Below are 18,735 nucleotides of genomic sequence, written 5' to 3'. Positions count from 1 at the left end.
CCCTGGATGGCTGCTGCAGCCCCAGCCATCATCTCCATGTGCCAGACAGCAGGAAGGAGGAGAGGGGAGGGACGTGTTCAGAAACTGCACATGCCACTGTGTCTGTGTGCCCGTGGTCAGCACGTGGTCAGTCACACAGGGGGGAGGCACCTGGTAAACACTGCTCACTGCGGTTTTCTGTCTCAGGGTGTTATGGGAATTCATGAAACAGCATGTCAGGAAGGAGTAAAATACATCCCCGTTTGACAAATGGAGAGGTGGGGCAGCTTTGGGGCTTTTAGAGCCTGCTCTAGGCTTTCCTTCTTGGTTCTGTGGTTCCTGTCTAGGGTGGTCACTCAGCCCTGCGGAGCCTCAGTTTCTGCCTCTGGAAAATAAGGATAAAAGTATGTTCCCCTCACAGGGTTATCTGTTGCGAGTTCAATGTGGGTCAGCGTGTCCAAGAGCCCCCCTCCCCAGCCTGGAGTGGGCGTTCAACACAGCAGGTTCCCTCCTCCCTCCTCTCTCCACACCCCAGGGGACTTATCCAGGGTTATGGAAAAACCTCGTCACCAGCATGTCATCTCTTGGTCCAGCTCACATCGCGGCATACACCCTACTCGAACACGTGGCCTCTGTCGATGGATGATACCATTGGAATTTCAGCAGAATCGGGCTTGCTGCTGTCTGGGCGGACTGTGTGTCTCTGTTTTCTGAATGTGCGGTGCTCAGTCGTGCCCACCATGTGGCTGCTCTGTACAGTTGTGGAGTTTGTGCACTGTACAAAGGCCCAGGCAGACGGCTGAGAGGGGCTGAGACCCAGGCTGCTTTCTGCGCACCAGGCTGGAGCCGACTGCTTGGAGCAGGGGCCTCATTCCTGTCTGCACCGGGGCCCATCAGCTTGCTGGGATGTGTGCTTGAAGAAAGGGTGTGTTTTTCTAATTCACATTTATAATCCTAGTTCCTGGAATGAATTCTAATTTCTAATTCACATAACATGGACAGGGCCCTGTGTGTTGGTATTGTATTATTCAGCATGCTTTTCCCAGGGGTGAGGGAAGTCAAGCTTCAATGGGTAAGGATGCAGCTTCAGGCATGGCTGGATCCAGGGTCTCAGAAGATGTCAGCAGCACTCTCCCTTCTGCGTCATGTGCTTGAGTGTCTGTGTTGGCCTCAGTTTCTCCAGATGTGTTTATGAGCTCCCTCCCCTTCATGGCTAGAAACCCGGGTTCAGGCTCTGACTGGCTGTGTGCTCACTGCGTGGACCTACCACTGGCCCCGGCTGGGTGGGGAACTCTGCTGCCGGCCAGGACACTTAGCAGCCATGACGGGAGCTTTTCCAGAAGCCCCTCAGGAGGAGGGAGGCGGGGTGCATAGGACACCATGGCAGCTCACACAGCCTTCGGGTCATTGAGGACTTTCGGGACTTGGAATGCTTGGAGGGTCTCCTTAGAAGTTGAGAGTCATTTGGGGAAATCTGGAAACGTCAGGTTGATCCAGGCACAAAGATTCACGTTCTTGTCTGTTTTTCCTTTCTCCCCAACAGGGCAGCACGCTGAGGAAACGCAAGATGTACGAGGAGTTCCTCAGCAAGGTCTCCATCCTAGGTCAGTGGCTGCGCCCCTGTCCGGCTGTGTGTCCCGACATCCGGGTGCCTGCTGGCAACCCCAGCCTCTTCCCCATTCCAAGTGGCTGGCAAGTTGAGTGTTGTTGGTGTTATGGAAGTTTGGGGCGCAGCACACAGACATGCCCACACACATACACGTGCACACATGACACGCACTGTCACTTGCTGGCAAACCCCAAAAGCCCGCCTCCTCTCCCGTGGGCAGGGCTGCCCTGCTTCTCAGCGTCTCTGCCATCCTGTGCATTTCCTGTCTGCTTCTCCCTTTGCTGTCAGAGCCACGCCCCCAGCCTTCCCTCCACGCCGGTCCATGTAGAGCTGAAAGCTGGTGTTGGCTCCCGGTACACGTGCGAGCTAGGTGGAGCTGCTTTCCCTGACTCTGCTGGTTCCCTTCTAAGCGCGGTTTCTCTGGGAGCTGTCTCTGCCCTTCCTAGGCCACCATCATCGCTCTCAGTTCCGGGAAGGATAACAGGGCAGGCTGGTGATTCAGGTGCGCCTGGAGCCTTTTCACCTTTGGTGAACCTGCTCAACGGCCTGGCGGGGAAGACGCTGCTGCAACCTGAGTTATACGCGATGGCACCGGCCAGGCCAGTGGGGGCTCCTTGGGCTAGAGCAGGCAGAACCGTGCACATGTGTGTGAGTGTGCGCATGGGCGGTGTGCGTGCGTGTGTGCATGTGTGTGCGTGTGTGCATGTGTGAGGGTGTGTGTGCATGTGTGTGCTCATGAGTGTGCATATGTGGGTGCATGAGTGTGTGCAAGTGTGCACAGGTGTGTGTGTGTGGGGGGGTGTGTGTAGAATGTGTGCGTGGGTGTGAGTGAATGGGTGTGTGTGCATGTGGGGGGTGTGTGTGCGTGAGTAGAATGTGAGTGGGTGTGTGTGCACATGTGTGCATGTGTGTGTGCATGAGTGCATGTAGAATGTGCATGTGTGCATGTGTGTGGGGGTGTGAGTGCATGAGTGTGTGTGCATGTCATGTGTGTGTAGAATGTGTGTGAATGGGTGTGTGTGCACGTGTGTGTGCATGAATGCACATAGAATGTGTGCATGTGCATGTGTGTGGGGAGTGTGAGTGCATGGGTGTGTCAGTGTGTACATATAGAATGTAAGTGTGTGAGAGGTTGTGTGTGTGTGTGTCTGTGTGCATGTGTGTGCACACCTGCGTGTGCATGGGTGTGAGTGTGCACGTGTGTAGGTGTGTCTGTGTGCATGTGCGCACACACGTGTGTGTGCGTGGGTGTGAGTGTGCCTGTGTGCACGTATATGTGTGCAGTATGGCTGTGCCTGAGTTTCTTGGGGAGGACTTTGACCCTGTTCTCTCTGAAATCCTTCTGCGGAATGTCGAGAAGGGAGTGTGAGGTTCTTTCGATTGTGGTAAAATGCAGGTCACATCAAGCCGAACATTTTGACCTTTCCTGGAAGCACGTTTCAGGGCCGTCGAGTCCATACATGACGTCGTCGGCCCCGCTCCCATCCCAGAGCCCCATCCTCACCCGAGGCAGAGCCCCATCCCTGTGAGCCATCACCCCCGCCTGCCCTCCCAGCCCCAGTGGCCTCCGGACGCTCCCCGTCTCTGTGGGTTATTTGCCTGTTCGGGATGTTTTGTGGGAATGGAATCACCCATGTGGCTTCATGTCTGGTTTTAATTCTAGTGCCTTTTTAAAAATGTCATACTTGGAAAAACAAAACGAGTTGGTCCCCCAGATTTTATAGGGGCCGAGAGGAGGACATTTGATCCCTATGCGAAATCCCAAACGCAGGGTCTCTGCCGCCCTTCTGGGTTCCTTTTGAGGCGGAGCTGGGTGGTCCAGGCCCTCGTGCCCACCAGGCACCGGGCACTGAATAGTCAGCCCTGTCCCCACAGATTCCTTCATTCCCCAGCACTGTCGAGGCAACGGCTACTGCAGGCCATGAAGGACGAGACCTCTCCCTGCTCCAGGCGAGCGTCGGTGACCTCCGGCTGGAGGTGGCTTCTTGCTTCCTGTGTCCTGGGCTCTCAGGGGTGGTCAGACGTCCTTGCCGCGTGGCCTCCGTCCGCCCATTTATGTTCCTCTGATTAATGCAGCAGCTGGCAATGTGACCGGCTTCTCCGGGGCCTCCCAGAAGAGTAACAACAAGACACGATTCCCTTTTCCTGCCCAGTCACCATCAGCACAAAGTCCTCCAGAAAGGGCTGGCGGGGCGGTGCCTCCACAGGTGGCTTGGCAGGAGGGATGGCCCTGGACGAGGCTGAAGCTGTGGGCTTCGGCATTCCTGTCCCCACACCAGAAACCTGGGAATGGCGTTTGCGCCTTGGTGCTCCTGGGACTCTGCTTTCTCCTCCTGAACGTGCAGGGCTCGGCCCCCTGGACAGGAGGCCCCGTAGAGTCAGCACGGCCCGCGTGGGAGCTGCGAGTCTGCAGAATTCCAGCTCAGAGCTTGGCAATGGCTTTCCCACCGGGGCAGGTGCACGCAGCCTTGTCCTGTGGCCGCAGGCTGACCTTGTGAGGTGCTTTTTGGGACACTTGGCTGCGTTTATTCTGCATAGTTTTCACAGTGAATGGAGATGGATCCCATCTCTACAAAATAAAAAATTAGCTGGGCGTGATGGTGCATGCCTGCAGTCCCAGCTACTTGGGAGGCTGAGGTGGGAGGGTCACTTGAGGCCATGAGCTCAAGACCAGCCTGGGTAACATAGCGAGTTTCTGTGTCTCCAAAAAAAAAAAAAAAAAAAATTATACAGGTGTGGTGGCTCATGTCTATAATCCCAGCACTTTGAGAGGCTGAGGTGGGAGGATCTCTTGAGCCCAGGAGTTCAAGGCTGCAGTGAGCCGTGATCACGCCACTGCACTCCAGCCTGGGTGACAGAGCAAGAGGCTGTCTCTTGGAAAAAAAAAAAAAAAACAACTGGGGCCAAAAGTGCCATCTCCCTGTGGTTTCTTCTGTTAGTTTTCATCCAAGATTAATGTAGCCAGGAGATAATTTTTGTTTTCAGAACTCAGAATACTACAGGTTTCAAATGTAATAGAGGAAGCATTTGCTGATCAAATATGTGGAAATGAACTTCCTAACTGCAACTGACTTCTGAAATGAAATGCCTCGTGTGACTGTCCTTGTAAGGAAACCAGTAAACAAAACACTCCAAATTCATATGCTGGTCTCCTTCTGCACCCTGAACACAAACCATAATTGCACTAAAAAAATCACCTGCATCATTTAGTTGCCAGGTGTGCACTGATGTGTTGACCTGCTTGGGAGCACGCCTGGGTTCTGAATTATTCAGCAGCTTCTGTCTGGTACAGACCCTTTTTTTTTTTTTTTTTTTTTTGAGACGGAGTCTCACTCTGTCGCCCAAGCTGGAGTGCAGTGGTGCGATCTCGGCTCACTGCAACCTCCGCCTCCCGGGTTCACGCCATTCTCCTGCCTCACCTTCCTGAGTAGCTGGGACCACAGGCACCCGCCACCGCGCCCGGCTAATTTTCGTATTTTTAGTAGAGACGGGGTTTCACCGTGTTAGCCAGGATGGTCTCGATCTCCGGACCTTGTGATCCGCCCGCCTCGACCCCCCAAAGTGCTGGGATTACAGGCGTGAGCCACCGCGCCCGGCCGGTACAGACCGTTTTTTGGAAGCTGGTCAAGCAGCTCTGGTAGCGGGGGCCTCACCCCACTTCCCTATGCTGCAGAATCTGCCCCGGCCCTGGGGTTTGTGGAAAGCATTTTCCTTTGCAACGTACGGCATCAACAGGGATTTTTAAGGAGAGAAATCTCCCTCCTAACCTAGATCTAAAATAAATGCTTTGCTTTTTATTTTTAGCTTCTGACCTACATAGGTAGCATCTGATTTGTATAGGACAGGAAAGATTTTTAGTGTGTGTGAAAAAAGAAAGAGTTAATCAGGTGATCATTATTTTCTTATAAAATCTGACGTTAGTAATTTTTTTTTTCCCTTCCAAGGGTTAGGGATGAATAAAGACAAGGAAGGGAAGACCTTGTGAGAAGGGCGGAAAGATACATTGAATTTTCAAACATTTAAAGATAAACTTGGCATGGAAATTAAACATTTTGACCTAAAAGAGTAGAAAGTATACTATGCCTTAATCTTACAACGTAAATGCAGTTCCATGTTCTTTGATCAGTCCCCGATGAACAGTGTTTCTTTTGGATGGGCAGTTACCATTCTGAATTATTTTGTTATTCACATTTTTTTTTGGAGACGGGGTGTTGCTCCATCTCCCAAGCTGGAGTGCAGTGACATGATCATAGCTCACTGCAGCCTCGACCTCCTGCGCTCAAGTGATCCTTTTGCCTCAGCCTCCTGAGAAGCTGGGACCACAGGTGTGCGCCACCATGCCTGGCTAATTTTTTAATTTTTGTAGAGACGAGATCTCACTATGTTGCCCAGGCTGGTCTTGAACTCCTGGCCTTTAAGTGTTCCTCCCACCTCAGCATCCTGAGTAGCTGAGACTACAGGTACACACCACCATGCCTGGCTAATTTAAAACATTTTTTTTTTTGTAGAGATGGGGTCTCATTATGTTGGCCAGGCTGGTTTTGAACTTCTGGCCTCAAGTGATCCTCCTGCCTCAGCCCAAAGCCCACTGTGCCTGGCTTCTGAATTATTTTAAACCACTTAGTAGCCTTTGTGCTTAGCTGGGACTCCATTGTTTGCAAAAATGTAAGCAGCTCTATTCTTTCGAAGATAACAAAAGTATTTTCATACTGAGTTAACCTGGAGTCAGTTTTCACTGTTGGGTATTTACATTAAGCCAGGGATAACTGTCAGAATAGCTCCCTCCGCACCTGGTAAAGAGGGCACATGAGCTGCATGCGTCCGGGACCTGCTGATTGCAAGAAAACCCAGGCCCCCTGGCACAGAGGTGCTGGGGGATAGTGTCACGGCCTCGTCTTATGCAGCTTACTGGTCACGGAGCTGGTGCTTCTGAGGACACCTTTCGGGAAGAGTGGTGGCCCTTGTCTTGGACTGGCCGGGGAGGCGTGAGCCCCAGGATGACCTGTCCTACTCCTCTCCCCACAGAGTCCCTGGAGAAGTGGGAGCGTCTGACCGTGGCGGACGCGCTGGAGCCCGTCCAGTTTGAAGATGGAGAGAAAATCGTGGTCCAGGGAGAGCCTGGGGATGACTTTTACATCATCACGGAGGTGAGACGTGCTTCCCACGTGGGCGCTCTGGGTGTGTGCTTGGGTGGGGGCACTTCCTACCTTCTCATCTTCCACTGCCCGCCTCATCCTCCCTCGAGTCAGTGCTGCTCTGTGACCGCACGCCTATCTGGGGCCTCCACGGGGTGGGTGGGCCATGGCCTCACACTCCTGCCACCGAGGTTCCTCCGGTCCTCTAGCATCGAAAGCCTCCCTTCTTAGAAAGGCGGTTGGTGCCTGATCTGCATGTGTGATGAAACTGCATGAAACTGGCCAGGCTCAGTGGCTCACGCCTGTAATCCCAGCGCTTTGGGAGGCTGAGGCGGGTGGATCACCTGAGGTCAGGAGTTCGAGACCAGCCTGGCCAACATGGCGAAAACTGTCTCTACTAAAATTACAAAAATTAGCCGGGTGTGGTGGCGCATGCCTGTAATGCCAGTTACTTGGGAGGCTGAAGTAGGAGAATCGCTTGAACCTGGGAGGTGGAGGTTGCAGTGAGCTGAGATGGCACCATTGCAGTCCAGCCTGGGCAACAGAGTGAGATTCCATCAAAAAAAAAAAAAAAGGAAAATAAAAAACCTGCATGAAACCTGCATATAGGGCGTGCAAGGGCGGGAACCTGCACACAGGGTGTGCAAGGGTGGGCAGAGCTGAGGAAGGGAGTGAGGTTGGGAATGGCACCACATCTGCATCCCAGCCGTGGCGTGGCGCCGTGTGTACACAGCAGGTCACTGTCGGGGGCATCGCATACATTTAGGGTACACAGGATCTCTCTATATTATTTCTCACAGCCGCACTCCAATCTACGATGATGGCAAAATTAAAAGTTTAAAAAGACGGTGGCAGCTTCTGTATCTGGACGTAGAGTCATTTTTGTGAGTCATTTTTGCCGTCTCACACCACGGCGCCACCACGGGCAGGCGACAGGTGGCTCCGTGGAGCCCCCGGCACATGCTGGGGCCGCAGGCCACGATGGCCGCACGCAGACTGCTGGGTGAGCTGAGCTGCTGTCCCGAGGACAGGGCAGGAATTCGCGTGTGAACCCCCATTCCGGGCGCTGGCAAGGGACCCCGTGCCTGTGAGCCAGCAGGTGGGACTGGACTCCGGAGGTGGGGCTCGGACACCGGACCTAATTGAGGACTGGCTAAAACAGAGCCAGGGTGCAAGCCGCTCTCCATAGCCACGCCCACCAGCGCACCACGTCAGTTTACCGTTGCCATGGCAACGCCCGGGAGCTCCCGCCCCTTCCCATGGCAACGGCCTGAGGACCCGGAAAATTACCACCCTTAACCAGAGGTCTCTGTATCATCCACCCTTTAATGTGCATCTAATTATAAGTGGGTGTAAATGGGACTGCACAGGTGCCCTGAGCCGCTCCCCTCAGCGCTCTGCCTAGTGGGAGCAGCGAGGAGCTGTAACCCCAAACACTGCTGCCTCAGTAAAGCTGTTTAGTCCACCTCCTGCTGGGCCTCGAATCCTTTCCTGGGCAAAGCCAAGAACCCCGGCAGGCTAAGCCCCACTTTGGGGCCCACCTGCCCTACATCACCTGTGCCCCATGGTTATTTGAACTTTGCCCTGCCCGGTTATCTGAAGCCCTCTCCCTTCGGATTAATGCTGGAGGAACCGGGCTGGAACCCCAGGGCCTGCAGTGTGTCCATCAGCCGGAGGCTGTGCCTGGGTCGTGGCCTCCTGAGAGGAATCCCCTCCCCAGGTGGCCCTGGGCAGGAATGAGTGACCTGTCCAGGCTGCGTGCTGACCTGCCCGGCTCTGCAGAACCACACGTATGCTCCTGTGTGTCTGACATGTTCCCCACGTGTCCGGCCCTCAAGGGTGAGCAGGATCTCATGCTTGCATGCGCCCTAAGCACATGCCCTAAGCACACGCCCCAACTCTGCACCTGCCATCGGGAAATGCATGCGTCAGGGTGGCGGAGTTTAAGGTCCCGCCCTCGCCGAAACACCTGCAGCTGTGGGCAGTGACAGGATCATTCTGGGTCCAGAAGGAGCGCACCTCCCTGCCCCGCGGGCTGCTGGGAAGAAACAGAGGTCAGCAAAGAGCTCAAGTCCTGGTAGATGTTTGGCGACTTCAGCGAATTCGGGAGCCAGAGTCTTGGTTCAAAACAACAGAAGTGGCCGGGTGCGGTGGCTCAAGCCTGTAATCCCAGCACTTTGGGAGGCTGAGACGGGCAGATCACGAGGTCAGGAGATCGAGACCATCCTGGCTAACACGGTGAAACCCCGTCTCTACTAAAAAATACAAAAAACTAGCCGGGCGAGGTGGCGGGCGCCTGTAGTCCCAGCTACTTGGGAGGCTGAGGCAGGAGAATGGCGTGAACCTGGGAGGTGGAGCTTGCAGTGAGCGGAGATCCGGCCACTGCACTCCAGCCTGGGCAACAGAGCGAGACTCTGTCTCAAAAAAAAAAAAAAAAAAAAAAAAAAACCAGAAGCCCAGCAATGTGGCCAGGGCCGCCGATGGTGTTGGAAGATGCTCACCGCCACCGGAACACAGGCGGAAAAGCAAGAGGCTGGAGTAAGATCCTGTGGGAAGGAAGTGTGTGTTTCGCTGGAGACCCAGGCTCGGGCCCCCGCACCTGCTAAATCTTCATTACCCTTCCCTGAGGGGCATGTTCAGGGCCTCTCCCACCCTCATCCCCGGTGCTTCCCACTGCGGCTCTACCATAAGGAAAGACCTGGAAGGCTGGGATAGAGCAGGAGAAGCAGCAGAGGCCAGAGGGAGCCAGGCCGGCTGGGGTGTTGGAGGCGCTGGGAGATTTCTGCTAACCTGGAAGAAGCACCAAGGCAGGTCTTGACGGGGCAGCCACCTTCACGGAGCTCCACAAGGTGGATGTGGGATTCCGGGACCTGAGTCACTTCCCTCTCCACGTCCCAGAATGCTCATTATGTGAATGAATTAGTGAATGCATGAATGAATGATGCTTGTTTCCAACCTAAAGGTACCACAGGCTGCACGGACATTCACAAAGGGGGATCCCTGCTGGGGGGCCGTTCTCAGGCAGTATGTCCGGTCAGTAGAGTAGGGGACTCATTCAACAGTAATGCTTCTTTAAAAGGAGAAGAGGAGGAGGGAAAGGATGGAACCACAGGCAGCCCAAGTGATGATTCTGGCCAGCGTTGGAAGGAGGCTCTGGCAGGTCCTGATAGGGGAGTGACCCCAGCCATGATTCCAGCGTGCACGCCCACCTGTGAGCAGAGAAGAGGCTGCCAGCGTGCACGCTTGCCTGTGTGCAGAGGAGGGAATGCCAGCGTGCACGCCTGCCCGTGTGCAGAGGCGAGGATCACAAACCCACTGCTGAAATCTGCTGTATTGAAGGCAGCTGTTGGGTGGTTGTTGGGCACGGTGGCTCATGCTGTAATCCCAGCACTTTGGGGGGCCAAGGTAGGAGGATGACTTGAGCCCAGGAGTTCACGACCAGCCTGGGCAACATAGTGAGACTCCATCTCTACTAAAAGTTTAAAAATTATCAGCACCATAAGACAGGGGGGAAAAAATTAGCTGGGCGTGGTGGCACCCACCTGTAGTCCCAGCTACTTGGGAGGCTGAGGTGGGAGGATTGCTTGAGCTCAGGAGTTCAAGGCTACAGTGAGCTATGATTGCACCACTGCACTCCAGCCTGGACAATAGAGAGAGACCCTGTCTCAAAACCAAAACCAAAACCAAAACCCAAACCAAAAAAGATGGCTTCAAATTCTTGGCTGTCTTTCCCGTGGAGAAGGGGAGTCTAACACCCTCCCCTTGATGCTGGGCTGGTTTAGGTACACACTCGATGGACAGAATACAGTGGAATGATGTTGCAGGGTACCCAAGACTGGGTCCTCCAAAGCCTTACAGCTTCCACCACAGCCTATGGGAACCTTGTTCCCAGGATGCTCTTCTTAAAGCCCAGCAGCTGTGCTCTGAGAGCTGTGCTCTCAGCCTGCGCAGCCCCAGCCCCAGCCCCAGCCCCGGCCAGCGCAGCCGTGAACGCCCAGTGTCAACAGCTGCCACATGACTGTGCCATCTTGGATGTCCTGCCAGCTGAGTCTTCCGATGAGGTCATCCCTGCCTCCATCTGGATGCAACCCCAGAGGAGACCCCGAGTGAGAACCGCCCGGCTGAGCCCCTCCAACCCCAAACTGAAGGATAACAATAAACTGGTTTAAGTTGCTGACTTCAGGAATGGCTCCTCAGTTCTCACCGGTTATCGCTGCTGAAATAAGTACATAAGTAGAGCCCTTCCTTGCCTAGACAACAGAGCCGTGGCGGTGGCGCTTCCGGCCGCTCCACCTCCAGCAGGATGACCGCGGTGACAGGTGGAAAGGCAGATATCTTTAATTGCTCTAGGTTTTACATCCATTGACAAGAAACTGGTGCTTACAGGCTGAATCTGGCCCAGAGACAAATTTGTGTTGGCCTGTACAGTGTTTTTTTAAACATTTGGATTACTTGTTATTTTACAGTCAGGAGATTTCACATAAAAATCTAGGTCGCTGGCTGGGCACGGTGGCTCACGCCTGTAATCCCAGCACTTTGGGAGGCCAAGGCGGGTGGATCACTTGAGGTCAGGAGTCCGAGACCAGCCTGGCCGACATGGTGAAACCCTGTCTCTACTAAAAATACGAAAATTAGCCAGTCGTGGTGCAGGTGCCTGTAATCCCAGCTGCTGGGAGGCTGAGGCTCAAGAATCACTTGAACCCAGGAGGCAGAGGTTGTGGTGACCTGAGATCACGCCTGGGCCACAGAGCAAGAACCTGTCTCAAGAAAATAAAGTAAATCTGGATCTCTTACTTCTCTTTAAAAATCTGACATCCTACTACACTGGACCTGCAGCCCCGTCTGGCCGTACCCAGCTGGCAGATGCCCCTTCTGGTGTGAAAGGCTTCCCAGTTTCCCACAGCCCCTGCCCAGCCCTGCTCTCAGCTCCTCAGCCATATCTGCAGGCACTCGGGGGCTTCTGAGTTGGCAGCCTCGGTTTGAATGGTCTTGAAACTGAGAGAATGAGTAGCTGTGGCTGGTTCGGACAATCACACATTATTCTCTGTGGACCAAGGCCCCCTCCTAGCTGAGTCCAAGGCCCTGTGTAGGAAAATCATGAAAATGTGTGTGGGGGGCATGGATCGCGGGTGCATCTTTGTGGAGAGCAGATCAAGGCAGCACACGCGGTGTTCTCACCCCGGAACAGAGGAGAGGGCATCACCAAGCCGCGCAGCGTGTTCTGAGTGTTGAGGATGTGCTGGCGTCCCCATGCACACAGTGTGTGACCCAACCACACCCCGGCGGGGGGCTCTGCCGGCCGTGCCCTCCACATCCACGCCAGGGTCGTCAGCTGAGGACAGGTGCGGGGACTGACGAGGGGCAGACGCCGCCTCCCACAGCCGGGAGGCTCTGCCCGTGATGCCTTCACCATGGGTGTGCCCGACTCCGTGATCCCAGTCTTGCGAGCACAACTTCTGGTGTTTTCCGCCTTCTGCCCCTCTGTCCACTCCCTGGCGGACCACTCGGATTTTACCTTGTTGTGTGCGTTGCCGGCTCTGGGAGCCAGGCCCCGCAGTGGCGCATCTGCTGAGGGCTGTCACAGCTGATTTTCGTGATCTTGGGGGGCTCACCCAGCTGTGCAGCAGTGTGGTTTTGTGTTGGGGACAGCCGAGGGTTCTACAGGCTCCCTGCAGAGTCCCCAGGAGGGGTGCTGGGGTCAGACGCTGGCTGCCCCCTCCCCAGGAGCCCCCATGCGCCGCTGCACGGGTTTCCCAGAAAGGCTCTGAGGAGGGGGATGTGGGGAGAGCGGAGCGCTGTGCAGGGTGCCCTGACCGCTGACAGAGTGTGTGTGGGGGTCGGGAGGGGAGGTGAGGGGGGCCGCGCAGGTTCACATAAAACAGCGCCTTGCACAGCCTCGGGAACGAAACTCGACCTGAGAGGAAGGTATCGCTTTCCCAGCACTGTAAAATGGATTTGAAAGGGTCTCCTTGGCAACCTGGATTTTTTTTTTGCTTTTCCTCTGTGATCAGCCAAATTTGGCAAGTCACAGTGCAGCCCCAGGGTGCGGGGATCAGAGGCGCAGAACCGACGCGCTTTGGAGCCTTTTGCGGTTTCCAGCTGTGGACTGTGCGGCCAGGGCGGCCACCGATAGCGTCAGACAGGTGCGGCGGCGCCCGGCCGGTGGGGCGGCTTCTCAGCAGGCCCCGGAGGCTCGGTGGCTGCTCTCGTGGCCGCCGTTTGTTTTCCTTGAAGCAGCGCATGGAGGAGATGCCGGTCCCCCACTCTCCTTGGGGCCGGCGTCCTGCCCTGTCTGGTCTCTGTCCTTCTTCCTCCAGCAGTTTCTAAAGCACATTGTTTTGTAAATCGTGGCCTTGGTGGGTTGAGGACGCCCTGTGCATGAGGCCTCATCCCTGTAGGGCCACGGAGCTCCCGCCTCGCCCTTTTCTCCCCCCGCCTGTCCTTCACCCAGGGCCTCCTGCTCCCCTGGGCTCTCCAGGATGGACAAAGTGAGGGCCGGCCCCGTCTGCAGTGGCAGCCTGCGGTGCCTTGTGCCCGCTCTGCCCGAAGATGCGATTGTTTCAGGAGCTGATTTCCCTCAGGTGTGGGGACCCTGGCCCTGCACAGGTGTGGAAACCGCCCCTGCTCACACCTGTGAGGCCTGAACACCTGCAGGCCTCGGGCCAACTCCACTGCAGAGCTAAGCCGGGGCGCCACAGAGGCAGCCAGGAAGGCAGGGCCGGGCTGCATGACCCTCAACTCCCGGGACCCCCGCGGGTCTGTCTGCAGGAGCCGGGCCCCTCCTGGGTGGAGGCTGCTTTTCCTTGCCCCCGACCCCACGGGGTCACGCCCGCTGTCTCTGAAGCTGTGTGGAGCTGCCAGCCCCTCAGACACCCGATCCCCACAGCTGTTGGAAAATATCCTCAGCAGACTGAGCAGTCGCTCCCCCGCAGGCCTGTGGGTTGTGAACCTGGGAGCTGCAGACGTGCAGATGGAAAGCCGTAGTGTCCACCGCACCGTGTGCATCAGCGGGAGCCCTGAGCCCCAGGGCCTGGGCGTCCTGCGTCCTTGTGAGGCCTGCACCTGCCGTCGGCCTCGGGGTGAGGGGAACCGGATCTTTCTAGGGGCTCTTACCGAAGGTTGGGGAACAGCCCCGGGCCCCAGGAGCTCTAAATGGGGACAGAGTCCTCGGTCCTGTGGCAATGGGGGCAGAGGTGTTATTTCTGTGCCCGGCTTGGGTGGACACCCAGCTCGTTCCCCGGTGAGAGCGGCGTCCAGGGTCTAGCGGAGAGGCGGCAGCGTGTGCCAGGGCTGCGCGGGCTCCTGGAGGTGGGGACCGTCCAGCTGTTCCGTCACCTCACCGCTGGCGGGAGGGTGGAGTGGCATCCGGCCAGGGCTGGGTGGGGCATTGCCCGCCCGGGCACCAGCTCAGGTTCCCTCCACGCATTCCTGCTTGGGGGCTGCACGCCTGCTTTTCCAGGCCCCTGGAGTTCCCCTCCCGGAGACCTCCCCACAGCCTGGGGGCAGCTGCACCTTGGGAGCCGGTTCCACGTAAAAGTCCCGAGACCGAAATTCCCCAGCTTGCTCCCATCCAGGGCAGCAGTGGCCTGGGAGGCGTTGCCATGGGAACGCTCGATGGAGTTTATCTCCTCTCTTTGCAAATTAATTTTATGAATGTCCACAACGTTGAAGCAACTGCAGAACAACACGTTGCAAAGCTGTCTTTGGGCCTGGGAACTTTTCCTGGCTCATCAGAGCCCCGTGCCCCCTCCCTGCCGACGCCTGAACCAGGGGGTGGCCGATTGTTCAGAATCCACTGGTCACTGCTGGATGCTTTTAGGAAGGGGACCTCTGCAAAACAGGACCTCTGGGGGAACCCCGTGCTTGCCCCATCGTCGTGTGGGGTCATCTGGGACCCGGCCTTCGCCACGAGGCTCCTGGCTGGGGTGTCAGACAGACCCGGTCCGCGCCGCGAGGCTCCTGGCTGGGGTCTCAGGTAGACCCGGTCTGCACCGCGAGGCTCCTGGCTGGGGTCTCAGATAGACCCGGTCCGCGCCACGAGGCTCCTGGCTGGGGTCTCTGGGACAGTGCCAGTGCCATGCCACATTCTGAAGCGTTGCTTATGGTGCTGCTTACTTAGGGTGGCCCTTTCAGTTCCTACATGTCTCTCTTTTGGGGTCGCTGTCTGGAGGAAGGTCTGCAGGAGCCACAGGGATCTAAGCCATACGTGTTTCCCAGGCATCAGCTCTGGTCCGGGGCTGGAGAGATGCTGTAGACTGCAGACACCCCCTGTCCTCTCTCCTGGGCTGGCGTCCTATGGGTGAGATGCTTTGGAAGGACGTGAGGGCTTGGAAGAGACATGGAGCAGGACCCAACGCAGAGACCGCCCGGAGTGGTGTCGCTTGGGCTGCAGGGAGTGTGGAGGGGCCGTGGCCCTGCGGTGGCCGTGAGGCAGGGGCCTGGATGCTGGGATGCAGGCAGCGGTCCAAGGTGGGAGAACGGGCGGGCGAGTCTGGGGGGCTCTGGTTGCAGAGCTCTGCTGACCGGGGTTGGAACATCAGTGTTTCTCTGGGTGTGACGGCCGCAACGGCAGGAGTTGGAGGCTGATTTGCAGAGGAGAGAAATAGTCCAGCTGCTTTGCCAAGGGCCGTGCTGTGTGGAGACTACACCTGACAGGAGCAGGCCGGCCACAGTGCAGGGCAGTCACCCTGAGGGGATGGCGGGGGATGGGGGAGGGCCCGGGGACTGCTGGGTGGTGGAGGGGACGGGGTATTGAAGTAGGAGTAGGAGTCCTCCAGATGGAGGGCATTCTAACAGCTGCAGGGACACAGGAGCTCACATGTGGGGGAGGGTGTGGCGAGGCCGCAGGAGGGCAGAGCTGCAAACCCCGAACAGGGGAGGGTCCCACGCCCCCGAGCTCCTTGACGAGGGGTGTGAAAGTTACTTTGGAACATCCTGCCGGGACACCGCAGCCTCCTCCGAGAGCCAAATGAGAAGTGCTCAGAACCACGTCCCTGGCCCCCGCCTTGGCCTTAGGGCCCCACCAGGAGCCTTCGGTCCACCTTCCGGAGGCCTGGGGGTATCTGCCTGTGGGGGAACCTGCACCGGCTGTGTGTCCTCCCTCCTCTCGCGGGTCAGGGCAGGTGAGGCCCACCGAGGCGCTGGGCTTGGCCTCTGCCCAGTGGTCACTGTGCGTGGTGCCAAGTCTTCCCTGTCTGAGGGAAATCTCAGAGCATCTTGAACGGGAGCCCATTTGGCCTGGCCTCTAGCAGGAAAATAAAAACATTCCTTCTGGGCTGGACTGGAAGAAACACTTTTCCAGAACCCCAGGGCTGGGCTCCGAGCCCTCCACCTGGGTCCTGTGTGGACCTTGTGCACGCGGACATCTGCGCGGGGACAGTGGAGGTTCCGGGGCCCTCAGGGTCTGGCCCTGGGGTGGCCCTGTCCGTGGGGCCCTGTCCGTGCTGGCCGGGGTCATTACAGGTGTGAGAGCTTCCTCACGGCTTAGAGGGGTCTGGCCTCACCCTGCCTGCTGTCTGCGGTGCCAGCATCCCTCCCCCAGGCTGCGAGTGTCCCTGCTCCACTGAGACTCTGCTGGGGCAGGCTCCTAAGTGCTCCAGTGGCCACAGCCCACCGAGAGGGACACACAAGTCCACGCAGCTCTGACCCGAATCCCTCTTGCTGCAGGGCAGCCTTGTCATCCCTGGAGTAGGGGAGGGGGCTGTGTACCTCCCATGCCCCTTTTGGAAGCAAAGCTCCCCCAGGGCCTGTGCACAAGGGGCTGTGTCCTGGGCACATCACGGCTGCCCTCTCCCAGTGAGCTGGACGTTCGGCCCAGCAGCTTGGGGGGCCGGGAAGAGCTTCCCAGCGTCCGGCTGAACTGTGAGATGGTTCGAGGGGACAACTGCTCTCCCAAAGGCATGGAACGTCTTCACTTGCCTTTCAGCATTAAGTGAGTTTCCATGTGAACTGGGGCAGCTGCAGGCTGTTCTCCGTGTGGATAGAGGGCCAGGTGTGAGGCTGAGGCCTCGGTCAGCTCACGCTTGGGGCTTCTGCTCTGGGAGACAAGAACCTTCAAAGTAATTCTTCAAGTAAAATGCCGCTTGCGGACGGAGACAGGGATGCTGATGTGTCTTCAGCAAAGGATGGTCCCATTTGTGTGGCTCCTTTGACGAGTACCTTTGCCTTGATATTTTCTGATTTTTTTGTTAATGTAAGCAACATTATAAAAAGTTTAACACCCTCTCCTCCACCAAAAAAAAAAAAAAACCTATAAAAGGCACCATCTTTCTCCTTCCCCTCAACCCTCCCTTCCCAGAGACCAAACCACCCCCCGCGGGCCCCGGCTTTCCATTGCAGACATTTCCAGATCTTGTTTCCCACCCGTATCTCGGGGCACCGCCGCGCAGGCGTTCCCAGACGAGACAGATGTGGAATGCAGTGGCCGGTTCCAAGGTCCCGGATTACCCCGACCAGATTCCTGGCAGCAAAATGAGGAGAGTTAAGCACCATGCAAAGACCATTGCCGTAAAGACGGATGTTTTGGCTGGGAAAATCCTAACAGATGCGCAGTTCTGGACAAATCAATTTGCAGCACCCCACGGTCGTCCACCCACCGAAGCGGGGGCTGGCCTTGGTGGCTGTGGTCATGCAGGCAGTGGGTTGTGGACATCCCCTGCCTTGTGGGGGCGGCCCCTCTGCTCCCCTCCTCCCAGACCTTCTAATGATGCTGAGTGGGGCTGGAGCCCTTGGGCACTTGGTCCTTCTGGGAAATCCGCACGCCCGGGGAGGGCCAGCTCCAGGTGGTGAACAATGGGTCTCTGGGAGGAAGTTGTCCTCTTGTGTTCTAAATTTGGCCACGCATGTCTCTCTGATTCAGCAACCAGGTTCTTGGTCCCACAGCTGTGGCCTCCTGGCCCCCGCTGTCCGTCCCCAGAGTCAGCCGCCGGAGGAACTTGGTGTAATGGTTCCTGAGGGGGCAGCTTCCCCACAAGCAGAACACAAGGTCACCTACCCTGTGGCTCTGCCACACCTCCGGGACGGGGCAGGAACATGCGGGGCCAGACCGAAGGGGTGCTTAGCAGCCCTGGCCATGACCCCCAAGCATGGGTGAGACTGTGGGGCAGTGTGAACTGAGGCCATAGGTGGAGTGAGTTAAGGTTCCAGTGGCCAAGCCCTTTTAAAAATGTTTTATTTTTAAAAATAGTGATAACATACAGATAACATGAAATTTACTGTCATAACCATTTCTAGGTGTACAGTTCAGTGGCATTAAGCAGGTCACATTGCTGTGCAGCCATCACCACCATCATCTCCAGAATGTTTCATCTTCCCAGGCTGAAGCTCTGTCCCCACGAAACACACACTCCTCATCCCCCTCTCCCAGCCCTTCTAGAAAGTAGAACCATCCTTCTGCTTTCTGTCTATGAGTCTGAACTCTACTGCCTGGTATAAGGGGATCCTACAGAATTCGTCCCTCTGTGACTGACTTATATTGCTTGCATAGTGTCCTCAAGGGCCATCCGTGTTGTCGCTAGCAGGTGTCAGAACATCCTTCCTTTTCAAGGCTGACTAATATTCCATTGTTTGAATGGCCCACATTGTGTTTATCCAGCCAAGCCTGTTTTTTATTTTGCTGCTGCTGCCGCTGATGGTGATGATGATGGTGATGATGGTGGTGATAGTGATGATGGTGATAGTGATGATGGAGGTGATGGTGATGATGATGGAGGTGATGGTGATGATGATGGTGATAGTGATGATAGTGATGATGGTGATGATGATGGTGATAGTGATGATGGTGATGGTGATGATGGAGGTGATGATGATGGAGGTGATGGTGATAGTGATGATAGTGATGATGGTGATGATGATGGTGATAGTGATGATGGTGATGATGGAGGTAATGGTGATGATGATGGTGATGGTGGTGATGGTGGAGGTGATAATATGGTGAAGGTGGTGATGATGAAGGTGATGTGATGGTGATGGTGATAGTGATGATGGAGGTGATGGTGATGGTTATGATGATGA

At 56.3% G+C, this 18,735-nt stretch overlaps 1 protein-coding gene across 6 annotated transcripts in view; it reads left to right on the top strand.

Annotated features, from left to right (window-relative positions):
* Positions 1-18,735, top strand: part of PRKAR1B (protein kinase cAMP-dependent type I regulatory subunit beta) — a 184,964-nt gene that overhangs the window by 145,833 nt on the left and 20,396 nt on the right. For all 6 annotated transcript variants that reach the window (XM_045389832.3, XM_045389833.3, XM_045389831.2 and 3 more), the window contains exons 8-9: positions 1,523-1,583; positions 6,614-6,735. In XM_045389832.3, the coding sequence (XP_045245767.2) occupies positions 1,523-1,583; positions 6,614-6,735 (183 nt within the window). The remainder of the gene's footprint in view (positions 1-1,522; positions 1,584-6,613; positions 6,736-18,735) is intronic.

Source organism: Macaca fascicularis, chromosome 3, assembly GCF_037993035.2.
Source record: "Macaca fascicularis isolate 582-1 chromosome 3, T2T-MFA8v1.1".
In the NCBI taxonomy this organism is placed as follows: Eukaryota; Metazoa; Chordata; class Mammalia; order Primates; family Cercopithecidae; genus Macaca; species Macaca fascicularis.
This window is presented reverse-complemented; position numbering and strand designations above follow the sequence as displayed.